The following is a 25,624-nucleotide window of genomic DNA, read 5'->3' on the forward strand; positions in this document are numbered from 1 at the left end:
TATGCTGAATAGGCACCTTTAACAACCAATGGCAGGATATCCAATCAATCTTTAGGAAACATTGGCATATCCTGCTGGTGGATCCTGACTTACAAAAAGTACTGAAACCATACCCCACCATAACCAGCAGATGCCCAATGAATCTCAAGGACATACTTACTCATAGCCATTATGAACAGTATGTCCGACCATCATGGCTCCCAATAAAACCGTCTGGCTCCTTTAAATGTTTCCAATGTCATGACTGCAAACACATAAAGACCACCAAAACTTTCAAAAATTGGAATAACACCAAAACTTTCACAATTAGAAAATGTATCAACTGCCAAACTACTGGTGTGGTCTACCAAATAGTGTGTGTATGCTCCAAAAAATAAATTGACAAGACAAAAAGACAACTGAGAAGACGAGTGCTGGAACACTTGAGTTCCATTAGGGACAACCTTGAAACACCGGTTGCATGTCATGTACACAGATACCATAATGGTGATCAATGTGTACTGAAATTTGTGGGCATTGATCACCCCAATCTAGGATCGAGAGGGGGGGAATGGGATCAGATCCTGTTGAGATGTGAAGCAAGGTGGATCTATAATTTAGAGACCCTTGCTCCACAGGGGTTAAATTAAGGGTTTCTTTACATCTCTTTTATCTGATCAATATCATTGTATCAATTTTGATAGTACTATGTCTGATACCTATTGAGCTATCAGCTCTAGTCCAACCTTATCATTTAAGCATACAGGACACCTGCAAGCTCATATTGAAACCCCAAAATAACCACAACATATATATAAGCATATAAGTGTCACAGAGGAGTGCTACTGAGCATGGCAATATATATTTAAAACCAGAGACAGAACATGAAACACAGACAGAGCTTAGTGCACATCCAGTGAAACTTATACACGGTACAGTGCCTAAATATATATGTATAGATATCTATTAAATAAAATGGTCTTTTAGTTTAACATTTTGGCCAAAGTGTTGTAAGCCCCTGAGCCATTACACGGCAGACCACATCTCAAGGGTCCCTAACACTAATATAAATTCTTAATAACCTGTGCAATACCAGGAAGAATGATTTATAATAAATCTGTCAAAATTAGTTGCATAGTTCTAAGTCTGATTGAAGCTTTTATTAACCTGTACATTACCAGGAAAAAGCACTCTGTATTAGATTTGTCACAATCATACAGCAAGCAAGTTCCCCTGAGAGTGGGAGGTGCTATGGAGTGAGCTTTTAACCACTTAAATGTGTGAGGGGATGAGCTTCAACAAGATAGGAAGAGCCACCCTCCAATCAGCTAAGACCAGCTGAACAAGAATTGTAAAACATACAGGACACCTGCAAGCTCATATTGAACCCCCAAAATAACCACAACATATATATAAGCATATAAGTGTCACAGAGGAGTGCTACTGAGCATGGCAATATATATTTAAAACCAGAGACAGAACATGAAACACAGACAGAGCTTAGTGCACATCCAGTGAAACTTATACACGGTACAGTGCCAAATCTAATACAGAGTGCTTTTCCTGGTAATGTACAGTTTAATAAAAGCTTCAATCACACTTAGAACTATGCAACTAATTTTGACAGATTTATTATAAATCATTCTTCCTGGTAATGCACAGGTTATTAAGAATTTATATTAGTGTTAGGGACCCTTGAGATGTGGTCTGCCGTGTAGTGGCTCAGGGGCTGACAACACTTTGGCCAAAATGTTAAACTAAAAGACCATTTTATTTAATAGATATCTATGCATATATATTTAGGCACTGTACTGTATTATCTTTTAAGCAGTCTACCAATAAACAGCTACATGTACAATAGACAATAGTTTGTTTACACTATTATACTTAGGTATAACAACATAGGCTATTCTCATCTGTCACGGATGCTCACGGCAACCTGAACTGAACAGCGGGGCCGAGGTGGGGAATATATATAACCTGCCCTAAGCCACGGGGGTGGGCCCGGATTGCAGAGTTGTGCACGTAGCCGGGTCAGGATAGGAGAGTGGAGAGGGTAGCGGGTACTTGCCTATGGTCCAGGATAAGAGAGCGTAGAATGGTTGTGATCCATAAGCCGTAGTCGAGGATTGGAGAGTGTAGAGCAATAGATGTCTGTAAGCCGAGTTCGTGGAGTAGAGTGGGTAGAAGTCCATTAGCCAAGCCAAGGTTCAGGGGAACAAGAAGAGACAGGTCAGGTACAAGCAGGGTCACAACAGGTATTCGGAATAACGTAGACAGGTACTCAGGCTGCAAGTGAGCACGGTGCATAGAAAGGTCTATGCTCAGCAATGACCAGAGGGCAGAGTGAGATTAAATACAGGGAAGCACCAATCAGGGAGAGAAGGAAGGAGTGGCTCAGATGTAGCTAGACCAGTGATAAGCTGAGGCAGGGTGTAGCTCAGGTGTAGCCAACCTGAGATCAATAGGTGTTTGTCCCTTTAAAATGTGTGCATGCGTGCCGCGAGCGATGGTGGCGCGACGCGCTGAGATGAATGCGCGGACGGGACCCACCGCGTGTCTCAGGGAGGTGGGGGTGGCATGCCTTGAGGACGGGAACCGGAGGGAGAGCGGAGGATGCGGCTGCACGGACCGCCCTGGAGGTCAGTAGCTGCTGGTAAGCGGGGGAGCACGGACGGCGGAGGCACGATCCTGACATCATCCTATTTAGATCAATTTTGCTCTAAATAAACAAACTCAATCCATATAACCATATATTAGGCATGCTAAGAATTAACTTGTACTTATCATGTGTATACCTTACATCTAAATCAGCGTCCAATATACCTAATATACCATATTAAATTTTAGGTATGCTACTGTAAGTACTATTATGTACTCATTATGGGTTTACCTTACATCTGGATTAGCCTTAGTTATACCGCTCCAATATGTATATGTATATCCCCATATCTAACTATGGGTGCTTCTGACTGCATATTGAGATTAATACCCACATTTACGATGCGTGCATCAAGCATTCAGACATAGTACTACAGCTCAACATTGCTGCAACAAAGCTAGCATCTTAATCAAGCAATGTGTGACGTGCAGAGCATCTACATGTCTTAACAACTGTATCATATGAACCACAAGACGCTCTGAGCTGAAACCGCCAATAGGAAACATTGTAAGTGTACATATGGACCAATTGGGCTTCACACACCCACTAGCCAAACAGTCTTGACAAAGCGCATTGCGCGAAACAATCGTCGACGGAGGCTATATGAGAATGGCAGTATCACTCTGAGCCCCTCACATTATATTTAGAAGTAGTTACATGTTGCGATATTGAGGACAGTGGTTCCGAACGCCACGGTAGCTTTTACTTAACATTACCAGCGCTCAGCAAGAGTCACTTTACCTATACATCAGAGTCATGAGTAAGTGTCTCAACTATTGATCTCGCTATAGCGTGGCTGTATAGAAATTATACCAACATCAGCCTGACCTGTGGTTAAACTTACCAACTGAATCAGCTTCTGAGTGTAGTTACAATCTTGCGATATTGAGGACTGTGGTTCTGAACACCACGGATATAGTCATATCTAGTCCTAGCAGCGATTTTATTCACAGAACAGTACTCTGACCTTTGGTTAAACTTACCAACTGAATCAGCTTCTGAGTTGTGAAATGGAGGCCAGTGGCTCTTAATACCATGGGCTTATACAGTACATTGAACCCTCATAGCCTCCCTCATGAGTTAATAAGATTAGCATACCATGGATACCTTCGTAACTCTGCACTATATTTAACGATGTTGACCGCAACAAGCATACATACCCTCACTTTTAGCAGCTTCCATTAATTACTAGCAATGGGGATTTCAGCTGCCTCCTTGTGTGATTAACTTCAAGTGCTTGGATCTTCGATCTTCCCACAGCTTTACAGGCTCATTAACCACTACAAGCAGTCTTTTTATGCACACTGTTGCAAAAATGTTGTAAGTTTTTGCCATTATATAAGCTAATTGTACAGTACAGCTCCACCAACTACTTGTAACTAAGCTGCAACAAATTGATCATATACCATAACCAGGACCAAATATATTTTCACGTGGAGGCGTTTTTATGGGGGACCTAATCACGCACATTCATTTAGTCCTAGTAGCTCTTTCTATTAAAGGGGCACAGGGTCAAAAATACATGAATACCACTCATAATGAGAACGCTGCAAGAGACCTAGTTTTGGGCTAAATTATACGATAAAATATTCAACTGGTCTCTCTTTACAGCAACTCACTTAGTTAAGATTCACTCTGAGTCTTTTTAAGTACAGGACTTTTTCTGAGCTAGAAGAGCTATATAAGATTACAAAATAAATGATATATGAGGCTATACTCTAACATAAGTAACTGAATACATATTAATTACAATTAAGGAAACGTCAGCAATGACACCTCTCAGTGACACCTCCTAATGGACCTGAACATATATGAAAGGGTGTTGTCAAGCTTGTCTCAAACGAGCACCTGTCTGGTTCACAAAACCTAGGAATTCAGTCCAGCGGACCATCCCATTTGACATATTAAACTGTATAATAGCCATTAGTATTACCTCTTATTTAGCTCACAATAGTCCTCTATTATATTCTTATATTTTGGACGTTTTTGCACACCTTATTTTAATCAAGTATAAATAAAGAGATATTTTTAACTTCAATAAATGTACATTCTGGTAATTGAGTGCTATCATAACTGAGTTCTTTCTCTCTTGGTGGCTATTTAAGTATATTTCTCAGTACAGCACCTTACCTTTAATATATTGCTTTTCAATCAAATTAATTAGCTGAGCACTAGGTATCTATATAAAATATACATATGTACAGACAGCAGCGGATTTCCAAATCCGCCACCGTTAGGCACTTGCCTATATCCGCTGCCCTGCTTCCCCTTCAGAATCCAGCGGCAAATGACGCCGTCAATGTCACCAACATGACGTTGCACAGCATCACGTTACCATGGTAATGAGACCGTATTACGTCGTTTGTGACGCTCACGGTGTCATTTGACGCTCGATTTTGAATGAGAACCGGGGCGGCAGAACGGAGGTGCCGCACAGGCAAGTAATTCCATTACCCTATGCACAGGGGTGAGGGATAGGCTTCAGTCAGATACATTCCAAGATGCACTGTTTTTAAGTAAAACCCTTTCTTGTTTTATCCAATGTAACATCGCCGGAAGAAGAGATCAGTGTATCACGAAAGCTCGCACAAATAAAAGCATTTAGTTAGCCACAGAACGGTATTGCCTATTCGTTTTTGATTATTACGCTTGGCTAACACGGTACAGAAATATATATATATATATATATATATATAAAAAAAAAACAAGAAAACAACAGGCGCAATCATGGTGTAGTAAGTATGAAAAATTTATATGGATCTGAAAAAGTATAAATTGCGCACTCACAAACGTGACAGGATTAAAAGCATGTATGAGTAAAACTCAATCGCAACGATGACCGGGAAGGTAGGGTACAAATATGGGCTCCACCGTGTGCTGCAGATGTCGATAGCTGCGTGGCCTCTGTGTACCAGGTACTTCCTCGTTACAGTCTCGCGAGAGTTGTGACGTCAGCGGGAGCTCTTGGGTAGCAGAGAATCTTGGGTAGTCTCTTGCGGAGCTGTTTAGGAGACTCTGGAGGACAGTGTGTTCTATATATGATTGGATCTTCATTTGTATTGTATAATTTTATTTTTAATCTATATATATCCTTTATATATTTTTATATTGATTACTTCTGTGTTGGTTTTTATTTTTAATGTTTCTATTATTACATTTATTTTATTATTCATTTTTTAATATAGATTTTTTGTTAATCATTGGTTGCAATTTTCTCACAGCTTACAAGGTTTGGGTCAGTGGGGACTGGAAAGCGCTAACTATTTTTTCTTTGTTTTTCATATATATATATATATATATATATATATATATATATATATATATATATACACACACACACATATATATATATATATATATATATATACAAACAGCTCAACCCCGTTATAGCGCGACCCGTTATAACGCGAATTCGGTTATAACGCGTTTTTCACGTGGCTCCCGTTTTAAATTTTTTAAATTATTTTTTACAAATTAAAAAAAATGTTTTTTTTATATTTTTTTGCACACTGCACACTGCCACACTGCACACACCGCACACACTGCACACACTCTCACTGCACACACTCTCACTGCACACTGTACACTGCACACACTCTACACTGCACACACTATACACTGCACACACTCTACACTGCACACACTCTCGCTGCACAAACTCTCACTGCACCACTGCACACACTCTCACTGCACACACTCTCACTGCACACTACACACACTCTCACTGCACACTGCACACACCACACACCACACTGCACACACTCCCAGCACTCACTGCATACTGCTCATTGCACATAATCTCACTGCACACACTCTCACTGCACACACTCTCACTGCACACACTCTCACTGCACACACTCTCACTGCACACACACTCACTGCACACACACTCACTGCACACACACTCACTGCACACACTCTCACTGCACACACTGCACACTGCACACACTCCCAGCACACTGCTCACAGCACACACTCTCACTGCACACTGCTCACAGCACACACTCTCACTGCACACTGCTCACAGCACACACTCACTGCACACTGCTCACAGCACACTCTCACAGCACACTCTCACAGCACACTCTCACAGCACACTCTCACAGCACACAGCTCTCACAGCACACAGCACTCACAGCACACAGCACTCACAGCACACTCTCACGGCACACAGCACTCAGAGCACACTCTCACAGCACACAGCACTCACAGCACACTCACAGCACACAGCTCTCACAGCACACAGCACTCACAGCACACTCTCACAGCACTCACAACACACTCTCACAACACTCACAGCACACTACACCACACCTCCCACTCCCCCTCCCTACCTTTGGTGTCGGCTGCTGAGATCGGAGCGGAGCTGGCATCAGGAGGAGGGGGGGTGTCGGGAGTAGGGGGGGGGAGTGTCGGGAGGAGGGGGTGTCGGGAGGAGGGGGGAGTGAGTGAGGAGCAGGCTGGGACTTGGAGGGCCGCGTGGGCTATGCCGCGGAGGGCCGGTAGGTGTGGGGGCCTGGGGGGGGAGGAAATGGTTGCCGGTGGTGGGAGGTAAGGAGCAGGTTGCCGCTGGACTCGCCGTTGCTAGGGGACGTGTAGGGCTTCCGGCCACCTCTTCCTTCCCTCTTCACTCCCTCCCTCCCGATCAGGCGCGCGGCGGCCATTTAAAAAAATTTTTGCGTGTCCCCGGTTCTAGCGCGGTCGGATCAGGGTGGCCCCCGAGGACCGCGCTATAACGGGGTTGAGCTGTATATATATATATATATATATATATATATATATATATATATGACAAATGGAAATATTACTGTACGCTCATTTGCATGTCTTAGACAGGTCTGCAGCCCTGCCTTTCACCCAGTACACAGCACTTCCACTGCAGCAAGGGATTCTGGGAAATGGCATGCAAATGAGCACACAGTGCCACCTTTTGCTTCAAAACCATTTTTAACATGGTTCCCTATGGGCTTAAGCTTGCTGCATGGTCACAGCTTTGAGCACAGCCAGGATTAAGATACATAGCCAGTAAACCCACCCAGAGACAGTCGTTTCGACCTTGATGGGTCTCATCAGAGTGGGGTTGGTTATACCGGCTGCAAAAATGAAGCAATGAGGATGGGATTTACCATACTTAGTTAAGTTATGGTGGGTAAAAAAAGTGACAAAAAACCTCCACTTTATGACATACATATTTACTTAAATGTGCCAAGGTCAAATGTCTTTACCAAATAATACTTTTGCATTCTCCATCGCTGCAATTCTATGGTCTATATTCTATGCTCAACCTAATTTTAAATAAGAATCAATTGTGATTTGCTAACTTCATGTCTTTATTACAAAGCCATTGAAACATTTACTAATGAAAACTTTGCTGCAAACGCCAAACTTTGCTCAGCACTGGGTATCCTAAAGATGATTCAATAGCATTGATTCTGTCTTTTTATTGCAGCCCATAAAAAAATAAAAAAATAAATACAAACAATTCTTGATGTTCTCAGGTCAGTGTAAACTGAATCACATAATGATGTCAATCTTTTTTTTGTTCGTAAAATGTGAGATTGTATCAGGTTAGAGTGAAGGAAAAGATACAAGTACTGTAGTTTGTTTAATGGCTGCAGCGTACACTACACAATTTATTAGGACAATGATGTCTCACTCTGCCCACCTTGTGACCCTAAGGAGGTCGTCTGCCAACATCTCTCTGCTACAACACTGAGTTGAAATCAACTGCACCTTATCAACTCAAATTGCTTTCAATTGGATCCCTTTCTTTGATAAATAATGTGCTGTTTTTTGCACTGGCTTGTCCCAGGTTTGCACCTGGGAAACTTTAGTAAACCACCCCATGTGTGTCCAATGGCAACATATTCGTATATCATTTTGACCACAGATTTGACCAAACCCTTAAAAATAACTTTGTATGGCTATGTTTCTTATTGTATTCACTGCAAAGATACATTTCTCGGTCACTACTGCAAGTTCATAAACTTCGTAAATTACCCTTCAAAATCTTTTCGGCAGGGATAAAAGCAGAGGCTGGCTGCAATGCTCAGTATATCCAAGATTTGGTAGCTCCACGGGCCATCTAGTCATAAGAGTATTTTTGAGTGACTCCTGTTGTTCTGTAGTTCACCAGGGGGGAGGCATACGATGCTCAATCCTTCTGCCAGGATCAGGAATGCACAGAGCACATTTCTAAGAATCTTGGATGCTGGTACCCAGAGGTACTCACTTAGCAACTGTTCTGAATTGTGTAAGGCAAGTGACAAAACTGATATCTTCCTCATGTACAGAAATGTAGCACTATCTTGATAGCTTTTTATGTAATCTAATGGATAGAAAACTATTTCTTCTATCTCAGAGCCCTGCACAGTACTGAGCAATGCTTTGGGCGCCATTGTACAGGGCTTCACACTCCTCCACTAATGTGGCTCAGCTGGTAGACCAATGAATAATGGCGACAATATGACTGACGACCTCTAGAGAAGAGCATGCATATTCTTTCTTCTGTATAACGATGCTGCTATTATTGATTGCCGATCATATACTGTAGTTTATGTTAGATAAGGTTAAAAAATAGCAACAATGTTTAATAAACATGTGGGATTCCTGCCTTAAAAGACTTAACTGTATAAAGTGTTGACAAGCAGACAGTAGATTTTTAAAAGGCAGGGGACATGTTGTCTGATTATATGGCAGAATAGGCTCCAAGCATTAAAATAGTTCTACAGCAGATGAACTGAGGGTGCTGATGGATTGATGAATTGGGCATTACATCTTTGGACTATACAAAAGCAGATGTTAATAATGCAGATTCCTTTCTCACTGATTTTTTTTAGATTAATGCAGGAGATTAAACCCCCAACGTCCGGAAGACGAAGTGCTCCTCTTCTGTTTTTAAAGAGTGCCAGCCCTTGGGAAATGCCATACACATCTTGAAGCACACAAAGTCTTCAAACTAAAGTGGCCAATGCTGAACTCAGAGCCATTGTCAGTCTATATAACAAGGAATGCATCTCTAAGGCCTCGTTCATACAGGCTGCGATGCGATGTGCGCGCGCTTATGTGCGAGCGCACGTTCGCCACTCTTTCGGTTTGGTGTGTGGGAGTTTTCAAACTGAAAACGACACCCGCCGGCGAAGTACAGTGTTGACCCCGCTGCACTTGAAGGAGACAACTGAAGTTGTAATTTCAAGCAGCAGCCGGGTCACGTGCACTTCGCCAGTCAATCACAAACACACACACATTGTTTCTTTTTTTTAAATTCAATGCCTGAGTAGTTCCGCCTCAAAGTCGGTTCATTCTGTCTGCTGGGCATGAGCACACATCGCCCAGCAGGCAGAGGCGGGGAAGCGGGGACGCGCAGTAGCCTGTCTGAACTCAGCCTAACTTCTGTTTTTTTTTTTTTTAATCTTCCATCACAACGTTAATACCAGGTCTGGTTGCTCCTCAGCCTGTCAAAACTAATGTGTTAGGAATGAGTTTGGAAAGCAATTTCAATAATTATCAGCACTGCTCCCAAAGACTTCCAAGAACTTGCAGTTTCATAAATCAAAATATTTCAACGAATGTGACATTTTTTTGCTTGTCGAAACCCACACATTTTACTCGCTTGATCCCTGGGACTGTGACAGTTATGGGACCTGTTCCAAGGATATGGAGCCATGTGCTAACCAAAAGTTGTTATATTAGTAAGTACTGTACCTGGAAACCATGGCTATTTTTCAATATCTTAAGCCATAAAGATAACCTATAATCACCTTATAAAGGTCCATAAGGATCAATTCTCCCTATTTATTTGAGAGACTCATTATGTATCATTTTTCTGCTCCTTGAAAATAATTCTCTCATCCCAATGCAAGTAAATAGAAGGTTTCGAAAACGATTGAATTTTCATAACAAATCTCACAGTAAGAGCCTTTGAAATGTTGGGCAGTATGTTAGTGGCTTTGTTTCCACCATATTTGGATCGTTAACTTGAATGACAGCATACTGATATTCTGCAAAGTGAACTGTTCTCATATCTCTCTCAGGGCAATACATTGACTTATTTGGGAGCTGCGCGTTCTGTGATGCCTCTTGCTTTAAGTGTACCGGTCCTGGCAGAAATAGCTGTATAGGCTGTCACATTACAAGGTAAGTTAATCCCCTTACAAAAGCATATTTAATAAATTATATTAAGGTTCATAATAAATATGTTTATTTTGTGTTCTACCTAATGTATTTATAGAATTATAACTTTCAAGCCTTTGCAAAATACATTGACAAATTGTTTTAATATCAGAAAATATCAAGCGATTTAATCATCATAGAGCATTACAATGTAATATCTATATCTATATAATTGAAAACGTTGTATGTTTGCTGTTCTTATGGCCAATCTGATTGGTCCGTCAGTCTGTCACTCAGCTTCTGGCCAATCAGATTGGTCCGTGGCCCAGCCCCGCCCCCGCACGCCTCTCATTGGCTTGCTTGCTTAGCTGGGGGACACACACACGCACAATAACCCGGCCACTCTCCTCTTCTCCTCCTCACCAAGCGGCCTGGGCCGCTGGATCCCCCGCCATCACCCAAAGCTCACCTCCCGCCGGCTCCCCCCCCCCCTCCATTGCACCCCCTCATCCGGAGCTCACCTCCCCGCTACCTTCCCTCGCAGCGCCCTTAAACCTGCTTAGCCGCACGAGCGCCGCCACTGCTCCCATCACCTCACAAACCTCAGGGGCTACGCCGCAGCTGCACCACCCTCTCCCGCCTCCTTCCCTCCCTCCTAATAGCCTGCAACATTCCCACTCACTTGGCACCGCCACTGCTCCCTTCACCTCACAGACCTCAGGGGCGCCGCCGCCACAGCCGCACCACCCTCTCCCGCCTCCTTACCGCCCTGACCTCAGGCCCACCTGAAACATTAGCACTCACTTACCCTCCCATTAGCCGCCACTGCACCCTCCTACCGCCTCCCTCAGGGCCGACGCCGAGGTAATGGAGCACCATTACCTCGGCGCGCACTTCACCCTTGCCGCGCCCTTAACCCTGCTTGGCTGCGCAGTGTGGGACATGCCGGCGGGGGGAGCAGGGCAGTGGCGGGCGCAGCGGGGCTGACTGACCCCTGGGGTGGCCGGTTGGGGACACCCCCCTGGGCCTCCCACCCACCCTGCCGCCTCCCCAAAGGTTCCTCTCCGCGTGAGATGTGATGGTGCAGGTGGGGGATGCCGGCCCGCTAGCTATTTGCATGCCTCTGCCGCCCCGTGAGGTGTGAGGGGTGCAGGGGGATGCCGGGATGCCCACTATCTTCATGCCGCCGCATGAGATATGGGGGGGTGCGGGGGGAAGATGCAGAGGGGGAATGCCAGCCTGCCCGCTATCTTCAGGCCTCCACCTCCACCTGAGTTATGGGGGCTGCGGGGGGAGAGCAGGGGGGGGGAGATGTCACTCACCCACCCAGTCACTAACTCACCCAGTCACTAACTCACCCACCCACCCAGTCACTAACTCAACCACCCACCCACACAGTCACTAACTCAACCACCCACCCACACAGTCACTAACTCAACCACCCACCCACACAGTCACTAACTCAACCACCCACCCACACAGTCACTAACTCAAAATTGCACTAACTCACCCACCCACCCTTGCACTAACTCACCCACTTCACTGAAAATTACCTTTTTACTCACACATTTAATTTAATTATTTCTTGATTGCCAAGTACATGTATTGTTCTTATTTAATCAAATTATTTGCAGAACAAGGCAAGAGCACTTTAATAAAATACAATGTATATTTAATTTGCGGTGTGGTTTCTCTCGCCTCATCCTTGGAGCCAGTTATCTATCTGTCCGCTCCCCATGAGTGTTTCTGTAGGTAATGCTGTAGGTGTAAGTACTGTACACCTATGTGAGCTGCTCTGGGTGGAGTTGCTAAAGGGACCACATAAGGGTTTTGTAACAAACTTATCACTGTTGAGAAAAAACTGTCTCTAAATCCAGTAGGGTGCTGGTTAATTGCACAGGCAATCAACCAGATATCACCTGGCTGATTAAGACTGTTAGAAAAAGCCTGATCTAAGAAACAGGACAGAGATTTCCTTAGCCCACAACTGGATTGACCAGAGGAAAAGATATCTTGATGCACACAGGACTGTATGCTGACAGCAAGACAAGGGGACAATACCTCTATACCTGGACACAGACATTTCCATAGCACACAAGGGTGTGGACCCAGGAGAGCAGAGAGGCCTTCCCCTACAGCTACAAGAACAGATAAGAGACTTTCTTGTTGGACTGTTGTGTGTGTGTGTGTGTGTGTATGTATATATGTATGTATGTGTGTGTATATATATATATATGGGGGAAAAGGGAAAAACACAGGCGCAAATTGTTAACTAAACAATTAAAATATGAGCATTGGTAGACTGGGGATAATCTTAGAATCCTTGATTTCTCTGAAATAAAGAGTGGAAAAGACACAAAATATGGTGAAGTACGTTTTTGTATTTGTTACTGCGCAAAAGTAGATCGGTACTTACAAAGTAGCAGAAGTTTAAACATATAGGATATAAAATCCTCTCCGTCCTGCTGCCTGGAGTTGTATTCTGCTTCCTCTCAATGTGGAACGCCGAGATCCTTCGTGGTAAGCTTCCTCCGCCTGCAGCTGCCTTCCTGAGCTCCCTGGTTCCTCCTCTGGTGCCGCGAGACTGCAGCGATGACGTCACTCAGCCGAGCGTGGGAAATACATCCCAACTCTGATTGGCTCAAGTACCATGTGACAGGCTTTCAAGAATGTCACATCCGTTCTCCCCAAAGCCTCTGTCACATGGTCTACTTGAGCCAATCAGAGTTGGGATGGAGTTCCCATGATCTGATTGGCTACCGTACCATGTGAGGCCGGCCATCTTTCAATTCATGACGTTATCTTAAAGGCAATTGAAGCACAGCCAATTCTAATTGGCTCTGCTTTCATTGCCTTTAAATGACGTCATCATTTTTTTTTTTTGGCCAAAACACATGGTTTTCACGGCCCAATCAGGGCCGTGAGAACCATATGACGAAAATGTGACGTCATAGGCCTTTAAAAGCCTATGTCGTCTCATTTTCAGGCTAGACGCCAGGAGGAAAGACCTCCTATGAAGAAAGAAGACCAGGGCGTGGCGTATGAAGATAAGAAGACCCCGGAAGAAGGCAGAAGAAGACGGAGAAGACCCCACGATGGATTACAAATAGAAAAAGAAGATACAGACACTTGTGGATGGTAATGGTTTTTTTTATTTTATGGTTACCTGGTTCCTGTTGTTGGATTAGCTGCTCCAGTGGTTCCGGTTCCCCTTGATTGCTGTGACTGGTTCATCTAATGGAAAGTAAAAAAAGAACATGTATTTTAATTTTATTTTACAGGTTTTTTGGATTTTATTTTCTGACGCCCATTTTTTTTGATGTCCATTTATTTGTCCTGAATGTATGTATGTCACTATGGGTATACATACGTACAGGACAAATCAGTGGTTGTATTATATGTTGATTTTTAATGTGATTCAATTGTTTTTAATGCTCTTTTATTGCACCTGTATTTAAGTCTGTAAACTATAGATGGACATACATACAGGTATAATAAAAATGTGTTGGCTTGCCATGTTTGGATGTTTTATTGAATTGTAATTTGCTGCTTTGCGTAAAAATGTGTTGCTCATGTACATTTAATTTTTGCAAATGTTTAGTTAAAGGCTGGTTGCTATAGATTATTTTATTGGCTTATCTTTGGAAGATAGATTTTGTTTGATGCTTACTTTGACATAGATTATTTTTTACAATGGTTTGTTTGTTGGAATTGAAGTGTGTAATTGATTTGTATTGTAATTGATTGGTGATTGGATTAATTGATGGTAAATTAATTGTGTTGATGCTCTGTTTTTCTTTAATGATTGTATCTGTATCTTGTTTGGATAAGTGTCTTTGATTTGGAGCATTGTTTGACATAGTATATATGATGCAAAGATTATTTGTATCATGTACACATTGTCAAATTGAGTGTTTGTATTTTGATTTATTAGATATTGATTGAGCTTGGTGATGTTTGATATTGGGAGAGATTTGTATTTGGCCATGAACAGTATTTATTTGTATATTGGTTAATCATGCATATACAGTATATATATATATATATATATATATATATATATATATATATATATATATATATATATATTATAATATATATATATATATACAGTGTTCGACAAACCTATACATTTGCTCACCCCGGGCGAGTGGATTTAACCCCCGGGCGAGTAAATATTGGCCCAAGCAGCACACGTTTGGTACTAGGTGGCGAGTAGATTTTTTTGTGTGGCGAGTAGATTTTTTGGTGATTTGTCAACCACTGTATATATATATATATATATATATATATATATATATTATAACATATATAGCCGCTATGATAATGAATTATTATTTATTGTTAACAGTTTTTTAATACTAGTGTAGATGTGCAGGGGGTCTCCTGAGCAGAACCCCATTGGTTTCAGGTCCGAGGACCCCCTACTTCAGGAGTTACAGACCCCGTTATGGGGTGCCGGTATCCCCTGCACTTTAAAGCTCCCGCGTCACGTGACCGGGACATTGAAATTTTGCAGGGGATACCGGCACCCCATAACGGGGCCTATATCTCCTGAGGTAGGGGGTCCTCGGACCTGAAACCAATGCGGTTCAGCTCAGAAGACCCCCAGCTCATGTATACTACTATTAAAAATCATATTTGGACAGCACGATCGCCTGTAAGAGCCGTGCATTGAGACGCAGCGTCTCCATGCAGTTCTTACAGGCTGCTTTGTTTATAATAGTTATCGTGCTGAATAACTTTTAGCACGATATCAGGGGGGGGGAAAGGTGATTGTGCGCTATGGCCCTTTTGGCCAAGGCAGGCCGTAAATGCGCCAAACAGCCTTAGTGAATAGCGCTTATGGCTTCAGCCTTTTGCGGCCGAGCAATATAACACATTTTAGCGCAAGTTAACGTAGCGTAGTGAATCAGCCCCAATGTCTTGTATATAATGTATACCCTGCTCATTATGAAACTGTATTTGTAAACATGTATTATTTGTCTTAACTCTGTGCCCAGGACATACTTGAAAACGAGAGGTAACTCTCAATGTATTACTTCCTGGTAAAATATTTTATAAATAAATAAATAAAATCACTAGTCGAGCTGGGATGCTTCTTCCACTATGATACTATTGTGACGATAGGGGGTAACTAGGCTCTCAAATAAAGGTTAAGCCGGTTTTGGTTACCCCTGATCCGTGTATAAGGGTACAACAGAGTTAGCTCTTGGGCCCAGTAACATTGTATCACGCCAATGTATTGTATGGAATAAAAAGTATTTTTTTGTGCTTTTCCCTTTCCTGGCATGCCAGCAAGCAGGGATTGCTAGGGTATGTGTTTCAAGGAGGGGGGTTGCGGAGGAACCGTTGACTGAATGTGCCTAGGAGGTTGGGGTTCGGAGTTGCCGGTTCTCCCATAAATGTACCCGGGAATCATGACTGATTCTCGGATACATGTAAGCACATTGTCCCGGCAATATCACCCCTTGAAAATGCAAGAGCGACTCACCACCAAGGTACCCTGCTTCAGCACAGTCCAGAAAGGAGACTGGGGCACAAGGATAAAACATCTATTTCTGTAGCAAAGAGAATCCCTAGGTTAAGGGGGGTACCCTAGCTAGTGTCCAAGTGACCCACAACCAGTATAGGTTTTGTGGGTGCCCCAACCATATATAAATGTGATCAGGTCCCGCTCTAGGCTCTCCTTGGCTCCCCTCACCTCCGCTGTGGCTGGGGAGAGTTGTGGGCGGTTAAGGAGGTTGCTGTGGGGTGAGCGGGTCACCGGAGGCCCGCGGCGCACTTATCAGCGGGGGCTGCCATGTTGGATTGCGCACGTATGCACAGAAGCCACTTACGCATGCGCAGTGAGTGGCGAGGTCGCGGCGGCCATCTTAGCACTTTGCGCATGCACAGTAGCACTGATAGTAGTGGCCATTAGGGGAATAGGCTTCCCAAGAGGAACCACATTCCCCAGCAGCCTCAGGGGCTGTTAGTCACGCGGTGCGCAACAGCCAATAGGTCTGCAACAATCCCCTGCTCCCAAGAATTACTACATTTGGCACGCTGCGAGCCATGCCAGTCGCAAGGGGAGCTAAGCAAGAACAGGACTAGGCCTAGTTTACCCCCCTTAGACTCCAGGTAGGCCCTGAGACCCCATAAGATTATGGGTGCTTCAGTGGCAGGCCCCGCAGATATGGACATTGCCCCTGTAATTGTATATTGTTGGGGACACAGCAAGACGCCATGCAGTATTTGCGGCCTGTGGTCTGGGACCAGACCACCACCGCAAGATCTAAAGGCTCTCTTCATGGTGGGGCACTGTCACGGGCGCTCACTACAACCTGGATTGGACCGCGGGGCTGAGGTGGGTGTAATGTGGGACTTTTATGTTTAAAAGTTGGGTCCTATGTTAGAAAATATCACCCTATTAACTAGAGTACTATTATAAGAAATACACAAAAAGACCAAAATAATAATACATATTTAAAACAGCAAAACCCCTTACTAGTCTTTTCTTTACCCATTTTTTCACAGTATGAGAAACGTGAGCTCCTGCAGAGCTAGTTTGTTTAGGTCCTGTGGCTCCACTCACTCCACCCTCCACCAAACCTCCCTGGTTCCTGAGATAATTACCAGTGAAGTTACAGTAAAGGGCTTAAACTTCACTCCAGGGGATGCAAAATGGCTGCCAAAACTCAGGCTAGTAGGAAGCCGCAACATCATCAGTTGTGGCCTCCTATTGGATCGCCATTTAAATCCCCTTTAAAACCAAGCAAGTAATACCAGGTACTTCACTGGTAAGTATTTTCCTAATTGGAGGACCCAGTTCCTGTGCTGTAGCCCCCGTCCCACTTCTCCCGGTCATACATTGTATAATCCCTGCGGCAGAACACGAGGTGGCCATGATGTGGGCTCTGCATCTAACACACACACACCTATTCTTGTTTTTAGAAAATACCAGTTGTTTTTAATTTATTATGCACAAGCTGCGAAATGTTTAATATGTGCAATTTATTTACAGTCTGTTCTCAGCAACAAAAAAGGCCTTTTAAGAAGTTTAGGTGGTTAAAGTAGAAATTATAAGCAGATTTGATAAAGCAGCACCCTAATGTGTTAGAGAACATGAGTCACAAGGGCTGGAGAAACACACATTCTGTTCCAATGCAAGACATGCAAGACAAGCAGTTGCTGTTAGATTAGCAGTTAATTTATTTACTCCCTGTGCTGCACTACCAGAGAAACTAAAAGGAACATATTGTATATCATTTATTTTTGACCTTTGTTTGTACAGAGAATAACATAATCACAATGCAAGTTTGCCCCGCAGAGCTTAGACGTAGGGGGTTATTTATTAACAGCTCTATTGCAGATCGGGGCACTATTGCATGGAAACTCCAATGGGAGTTAATGGCAGTAGCGCAGTTTAATGTATAATGCCCCACAGAGTTTGAACACTACGGTAGCTTTTCTTTAACCCCCCTGACACTGAAGGGGTTAAATCTTTTACCAGAGCTGGAAGAAACCTTCTTGAACTTGTTAATTTTTAACATTTGGTGACATTCGCAGTTGGCAAAAAAGTTATGAAATAGTGAAACTTTGCCCCAAACAGCCAAACTACACACTTTATTGAGCCTAGAAAGCACACTGGCACCAACTTTCACAACTTTTTAAGCTATTTTTGAGAAGCTTGGCAAAAATTGGCTAAAGGTGGCAATACATGCCGAGTTTCGCAAATACTTGCATAAAAAAAAATAGAATGAAGTACGCTTTTTGTTTGACACTGCGCATCCATACGTAGCCTTCACTCAAACATTTTGTTAATCCATTAATTTTTTTAATCAAAATGTGGGAACGTTCACAAAACAAGCTGAGGGCGGCCCACACAAATCCACCCAAATCTACTAAGGTATAAAGGGCTTCATACAAGTGGTACAGCCAGGAAATAGATCCCTTGAGGCACAGTTTGGGAACTCGCACTTCGCCAGGGTCTTAACAACAACGCTGCTCTTTCTCCGGAAAGCCGTTGTTTTGAAAAATCTGACTTTTGTTTATTGAGTTCAACAGTCATCTTAGGCTTGTTAGTTACTGGAAAGAAATGGGACTCTGTATTAGCTGGAATGCAAAGAGAATTTGCTTCCACCCAAATTTACTAAAGGTGACTCCAAACAGTGACCAAGCCTTCTTGATCCAGCATTCTCACGTGTGCCTTCTTCACAAAGAGGTGCCAGTGAACTATCATCAAAGCAAAGCAATAACCACAGAAATGCTGCTTCCACAGTTCCCAGCCACAGTGGAGCCAAACAAATGTACCTACAATTACATTTTTCCCTAACAAATCTATGTTACTCTACAGCAGGGGGGCGCGGGATTTTTCTGGGGGGGCGCAGGCAGTTGCAGAAGTCCCGCGCCCTCTAAATTAAATGCCGGGGGATAGTACGAGGGCTTTGCAACTTTGGTCATGTTGCCATGCCAATGCAGAGTCAAATGACACCGTGGGGTCATGTGACATGATGCATCGTCGTGGTAATGCGTGTCAAATAACGCTGTGGGGTCACGTGACGTGCCGGGTCACTCGAGAAGTGCGGGCGCATGCACAGGGACCGAGACACAGGGGGTTCAGCAAAAAAACTTTGCTCTCCCCTGCTCTACAGTATACAACCTGGCTGTTTACAAATACTTCAAGTCTGTTAGGAATACAGGATCAACCGCAAAAACACTGTAGGTACAAGGAGCTCGGAACCATCCGTCTAACAGCTTTCCCTGTTTTTGGTTTTTAGTTTACAAGTGTTGCCTGGGTAATGAAACTGGAAACTTTGCAAGATTGTTTGTTCATTTTCATCAATTCTGTGTAGATTTTAAGAGAAAACATACAGTATGATGCTTAATTGGATATTTGAGTGTTAACCTCTTCACTGTTACTGACCTTTCAGGCAGCAAAGAGGCGAAGTGAAGGTCTGCCACTAATCTCAAAGGAAATTACTTTACGGCAAAGAAGATAAAGTAATTCTCTTTATGTAACACCCTCCCTATCAGAACCCCTCCCGCAGGGAGATTTGTAGTTACATGATGTTACTGTGGTGCTGTGTAGCTCACCTGTAGGCTCTCAGGAGGTCTGAGTCTCAGTAGAGGGAGTAGGCAACAGGACAGGCTTTCGGTTCATTGGTGCAGCGCCTCCATCCTGCAGGGCTCTGAGTTGCATCACTACAGGAACCTTGTAGTAACTCACAATCTAGGCAAGGAAACAGTTCAACCATTTATTGGTTGGCCACTTCTGATCCTTCCTTCTCATGCAAGAGAGGTACTTGTCACACAGCATTATTCATAGGACACTTTTAAGCACAGCATGGGCTGTGTCCACAGCGAGCATTAGCTTATAAGGATTCCATGTAAAAATGGATTTCGGGCAAAAGGTGACACTGTGGGCTCATTTGCATGTCATTTCCCAGAATCCATTGCGCAAGTGGAAGCACTGTATGCTAGGTGATAATGGTGAAAGGCAGGGTTGCAGACCTGTCTAAGACATGTGAATGTGCTCACAAGTGATCTTTTTATTTGACATATATAAAATGAAATATGGCTGGGTAAATAGCATTATACTACTACACTCAGTGCTGTCGACAAGGGGGGAGAGCTGGGGCAGTTGTCCCGGGCCCAGAAGCTGTGGGGGGCTCGGTCGGTTAGCGCGGACAGTTGGTCTTTTTATTTGCTTTACAGTATGTGCAGCCTGTATGCTATAAGGTGGAAGTTTCTTATCGCCTTTTTCACCCACCATAACTTAAAATGTGTGTGTATGTGTATATATATATATATATATATATATATATATATATATATATATATATATATATATGAGGATGGGAGAGATATACACACACCACACACACCACACACAACCACACACACTACACACACAGCATTATCATGTTTCAAAAGTCAAGGCTTATTCTAAAATGTTTCAGGCTGTAGTCTTGGACACTCACTTTAGCTACATTGTCTAAACACAAGACAAAGAATATATTGAAAGTTTAAGATAGCCATCTTGTTGCTTGTAAATCTTTAAAAAAAATGATAATGTAATCCCAATAAAAAGAGATATTGATGACGTGAGATTTCAGCTTTCTAATCGAGTGATCCCATTAGAATGAGTGCATCAAAGGATATTCATGATTATACTTAAACAGTTTTTACAGTTTATTCTAGAAATGGTTGTAAGCTTCATAACCTGAAGTGAATGGTGAGTTTTACTGTTCTTATCTTTTGCCATATCTCATTCTTATTCTGTCCATTTACCTAAATGGTACCCAGGCATCATTTGGTTGGAGTAAACAACACTAATAGACCACCCCCCCTTTTCCATTTAGACTTCCCATTTTAAATAAAAAACAAACTCGGTTTTTATAAATTGTTTTAAAAATTCCTATTCTTGGCTAATACCTATAAAAGTATCTATAACTATTAAGAGTTCAACTATCATAAGCTATCAAGAGTTCAATTTGTTTGTACATGGGACTGCACCTTTAGGTGTTAATTATTATGCATAAAATAGTGCTCTCTCGTGGTAAAGATTAAGAGAATTGATGTTGTGTGTAATGATAGAATGAGACACAGCATTGTATTCTTGACACTCTTCATGCGCGTATCTTCGTACAGAAATATATTTTTTTCTTTTTCTGTTCCAGGTTTTTTGATAACGGACACTGTGTTCTAACTTGTCCCCCAGGAAAATATCAATTTAACAGACAATGTCACCTGTGCCATCATACGTGTAGTGAATGCAATGGCAGCGAGCCCAATGACTGCACATCCTGCGGCAATGGTAAGTTGCATGTAACTCTTTGATAGGGTGCCATGGACATTGTGGTTCCTGTAATTGCTGCTGAGTCAATCACATGGCGCTGATCCACCTCTTGACGTCAGGAGAAGGAGAGGAAGTCCACCTCCTCTGTCTCGATCACTGTTCTGCCACTCAAAGGTCTGTGATCATTATCAGCCCCATACTGTATGTGAGTTTATGAAAGAAAATTATGCAAAGACACTCAGAATTCAAACAAGTTGCAATGCTTGGTATTTTTTGTGAGATGGTTGAATGGATAATATATTGTTGAAGGACAGACGACAGAGAGTTGTCGTAAAGGTAGCACATTGTGAACATGAAAAGGTGACCAGTGGAGTACATCAGGGACCTGTACTGGGAATGGTGCTCTTTAATATAGTTATTAGTGACATAAGGGCCGCCGACAGTGGGGGGACAGCTGGGAACTGTCCTGGGTGCGGTGGGTCTGGGTGATCCAGCTGGTGCTGGAAGTTGGGCCTGGCCCAACTTCTGCATCTGGCTGCTGGGGTTTCTCATTGCCGCCAGGGAATAGTTCTTCCTGTTTGCTGCTGCTATTCCCCGGGCCCAGCTTTCGGCACTAGAGGCCTGAGAGCATCGTAAAGGTAAGTCTTTCTGTGTCTCGCTGTGTGTATTATTGTTTGGATTTATTTTTGGAGATGGGGGAGTATTGTTGTGTGTGGGGGGTATTATTGTGTGTGTGTGTGTGTGTGTGTGTGTATGTGGGGGAGTATTATATTGTATGTATGTGGAGGAGAGAGGGGGTGTAAGTGAGGGAGAGAAAGGGGGAGGGAGAGGGGGAGGTGGTAGAGAGGGGGAGTGAGAGAGGGGGAGGTCGGGGGAGAGAGGGGGAGTGAGAGAGGGGGGACATGTGGGAGGGAGAAAAAGCAGAGGGAGAGTAAGAGATGGAGGAGGAAGAGCATGAGAGGTGGGAGAGTGAGGGGGAAGAGTGAGAGGCAGAGGGGGAGGAATAGAGGGGGTGAAAGTGAGGGGGTGGGAGGGGCTCGCAAAGCTGCCGACATGCTGGGGGGGGGGCAGTGGAAACTAGTTCTGGGCCCCAGGAAAGCTGTCTGCGACCCTGAGTGAGAGCACTCCAGGTTTCAGTTTGTTTTTTTTTAATTGATTTTAGTTACAGGATTGAAGCAGGGGGTCTCCGGAGCTGAACTGCATTAATTTAATCTCCGGGGTCCCCCTGCTTCCGGAGATACTTACCTCCGTTAGGGGTGCCGGTATCTCTGCAGGTTGCAGCTCCGACAGGGCTTGTTGGGGCTAACATAATAGCGGCTTAAATGGGTCACATCTTGCGGGGCATTAGAAAGCTGTGACATCATCCCTTGTGGCTTTCTATTGGTCCAAGTGACAAGGGACATTTAAATATGAAGGAGATACCGGCACCTCCTACAGAGGTAAGTATCTTGGGAGGCAGGGGGTCCCCAGAGCAGAAATTAACGCAGTTCAGCTTCGGAGAACACCTGCATCAATCTTATAACTAAAAAAATTGAAATAAAAAAAAGCAAACTGCAACCTGGAGTGCTGTTTTAACCCAATGAATAATGATTAAGTGGATTGAAGGAATGGTCAAGCGTGTGACAATTACAATTTAATGCCAAAATGATCAAAATAATGCACTTGGGTCCGAAAAACTTCAAAGGCAGAATAGTTTGTTGCTTTATAAAGTGCTGCAGGTTCCTCTGGCTTCAATGGGTTAACATCATTGTATTATAGTTTTTAATAACATATACAAATGTTTGACAAGTAGACCTGATAATATTCTATAAAGCGCATTCTCTAATGGAACAGCAAAGCTGGTGGTCACTGTCCTGCTTTATGTGTGTTGAGACAGCACTAATGCATTGCAGTGTTCTTCTAATAGCAGTGAGATGCTGCACTGCTGCCACCAACTGAGCATATGGAATGTCAGCACTCCACTCACACACATTCCTTTCTACATGGGACAGCATTAGTAACTGTGCTCCTCCTCACACTAAAATCTTAGCTTTGCAAGTGTGTGATAGACAACGGGTTATTGGTTCTTGCGATGGTAGCAAACAGCAGCTATGTTTAATAATATGTTAAAATAAACATGTAACTTGGTGTTAAGTAAGGGGTACTTAAGGTAAGGGGCAGGGATCTTGGCTTCCTCTCTCTTCTAGTATCTACTTGAGCGGTCTGATTTTCCTGGTTCCTGATTCCTGGTATCCTGATTCTGAGAGATGGCTGCGCCTGGTGGAGGAAGAAGGATGGTGCTGATTGCCCAGCAAAGAAGATAGTGGTTATGGTCTGCGGCGGAGATTCGTGGATGAGGGAGCTTCAGGAGGAGGTGCGATCCTGAGTGGCTGTTGGCTCACGTGCTCAGTGGTGAAGTGGGGATTTTGGCCGGAGTAATCGCTCCACAGAGTGAAGATGCAGCAGAAGAGCTGGACGGCGGAAAGTAGAAAAAGTGGAATTAACATATTGCTGCTGCGGATCCAGCTTTATTTGGTCCGCAGATTTTGGCGGATTGGGCCTGGGAGGGTTGATTTGTTTTGCTGTTTTAGGCTGGGTGGTCCGGTATGCGGATTCCGATATCCATGTAATTTAATCATCCTCTGTCGGATGACGGATTCCACGATGGGATTTTTTTCGTGAAACTCACAGATTGGGATCAGTAACGTCAGAGCGGATTGCATTTGGGACCTGATCAGACAGGAGGAGGGCGGACTTGTTAGATTAGCCTTGATTGAAGGGCGGATTTTGTTCAAGGTCTGTACGGATTGAACATTGGGTAAATTTAGTTATAAAAATCCACACAAATTGGATAGGGGGTATCCAAGGGTAGATTTTCAGTGAAATCCACATGGATTGGACGCAAGTGTGGGTTTTTGGTTAAAATCCGCACGGATCAAGACTTGGACTAATTTGGCGACGGATTTCACACCATGGAACGGATTGTGGAGGAAAAGGTTAGGGAGACGGATTTTGAAGATTTTACCCATCTCTAGTAGCAGGACGGGCTCCATTGGCAGAGGCCTGGAGTTGTCAGAGCCAGGACCGGTGAATGACACAGGGAGAAGATGCAGCATGAGAAGGAGCAGGGGTGTGGCTTTACGCAGAAACGCTGCCTGCCCCAACACGGGACATCAGGAAGGGTGTACTGGATGCAGCGGCCGCCCATGGCAGCAGGGAGTGGAGGAGCAGGAACTGCAGCAGGGAACGGCGAGAACTACGGCGGTCCCAGCCTCCACTGAGGCTGAGCCTATAAGGGCAGGAGAGGAGGGATGGGGGTTACAGCGTTAGGTGCCCTGATGACACCAAAAATGATGTGGCTGGCCTAAGAGTGGAGGGCGGCTGGTAAGTCACGCTAAGACAGGAGGGGAAATGGAGGGGGTAGCGCCTAGAAGTGGACAGGGTTAGTTTTAGGGCACTTACACATGGGGGCAGGTAGAGATTGAAAACAGTAGCAGGGGATCAGGGGATGGGAGGCAGAGAGAGTGGTGGAGGAAGTAGTCGCTTCTCCGCCTGGTCGCAGGGGATCAGTGGGAGGAATCGTGAGCATGACAAGTGCAGGATGGACTTCAGGAGGCGCAGGGGGCTGGGAATGTGCTGAAAGATCATCAGGGGTGGCCAGGGGAGGGGTTGGGGTAGTAGTGCTTGTGCCAGGGCAGGGGACAGGGGATGAGCGGTTTAGAGTCTTCCGTGAGCTCTTCTTAAAATGGAGGCATAGGGATGATCAGGATCAGGGTCTGATAAGTGGGGTGGGGGATCAATCCATGGCAGTTGGGTGAGGGTAGGTGGAAGTAGTGTCGGGGACGTTTGGGGCAGTGGTTAGGGGTGTCACAAGGGAGTATGGAAACTCAAATGGTGGTAGGACCCCTGGCCGTAGCAGGGGAAGCATAAAGGAGGACTAGTGTGCCAGCTGGTTGGACAGCAATGGCTGTGAAGAGAAAGAGTGGCTATAGTGGCGGCACCATCAGGGAATCCAGAAAAGGGGTTGTGACAGCAGAGGACAAGAGAAAGGAGGAATGTGTGCAGGATGCTAGTTTTAGGGATACTTACCTTTGCTTGGCTAGCCCACT

At 44.0% G+C, this 25,624-nt stretch overlaps 1 protein-coding gene across 1 annotated transcript in view; it reads left to right on the forward strand.

Moving 5' to 3' along the window:
• The window catches only part of PCSK5 (proprotein convertase subtilisin/kexin type 5), a 470,036-nt gene that overhangs the window by 385,070 nt on the left and 59,342 nt on the right, over nt 1-25,624 (forward strand). The window contains exons 21-22 of the mRNA XM_075598528.1: nt 10,675-10,777; nt 21,418-21,554. Of these exons, the coding sequence (XP_075454643.1) occupies nt 10,675-10,777; nt 21,418-21,554 (240 nt within the window). The remainder of the gene's footprint in view (nt 1-10,674; nt 10,778-21,417; nt 21,555-25,624) is intronic.

The sequence above is a fragment of the Ascaphus truei genome, chromosome 1 (assembly GCF_040206685.1).
Source record: "Ascaphus truei isolate aAscTru1 chromosome 1, aAscTru1.hap1, whole genome shotgun sequence".
Classification (NCBI taxonomy): domain Eukaryota; kingdom Metazoa; phylum Chordata; class Amphibia; order Anura; family Ascaphidae; genus Ascaphus; species Ascaphus truei.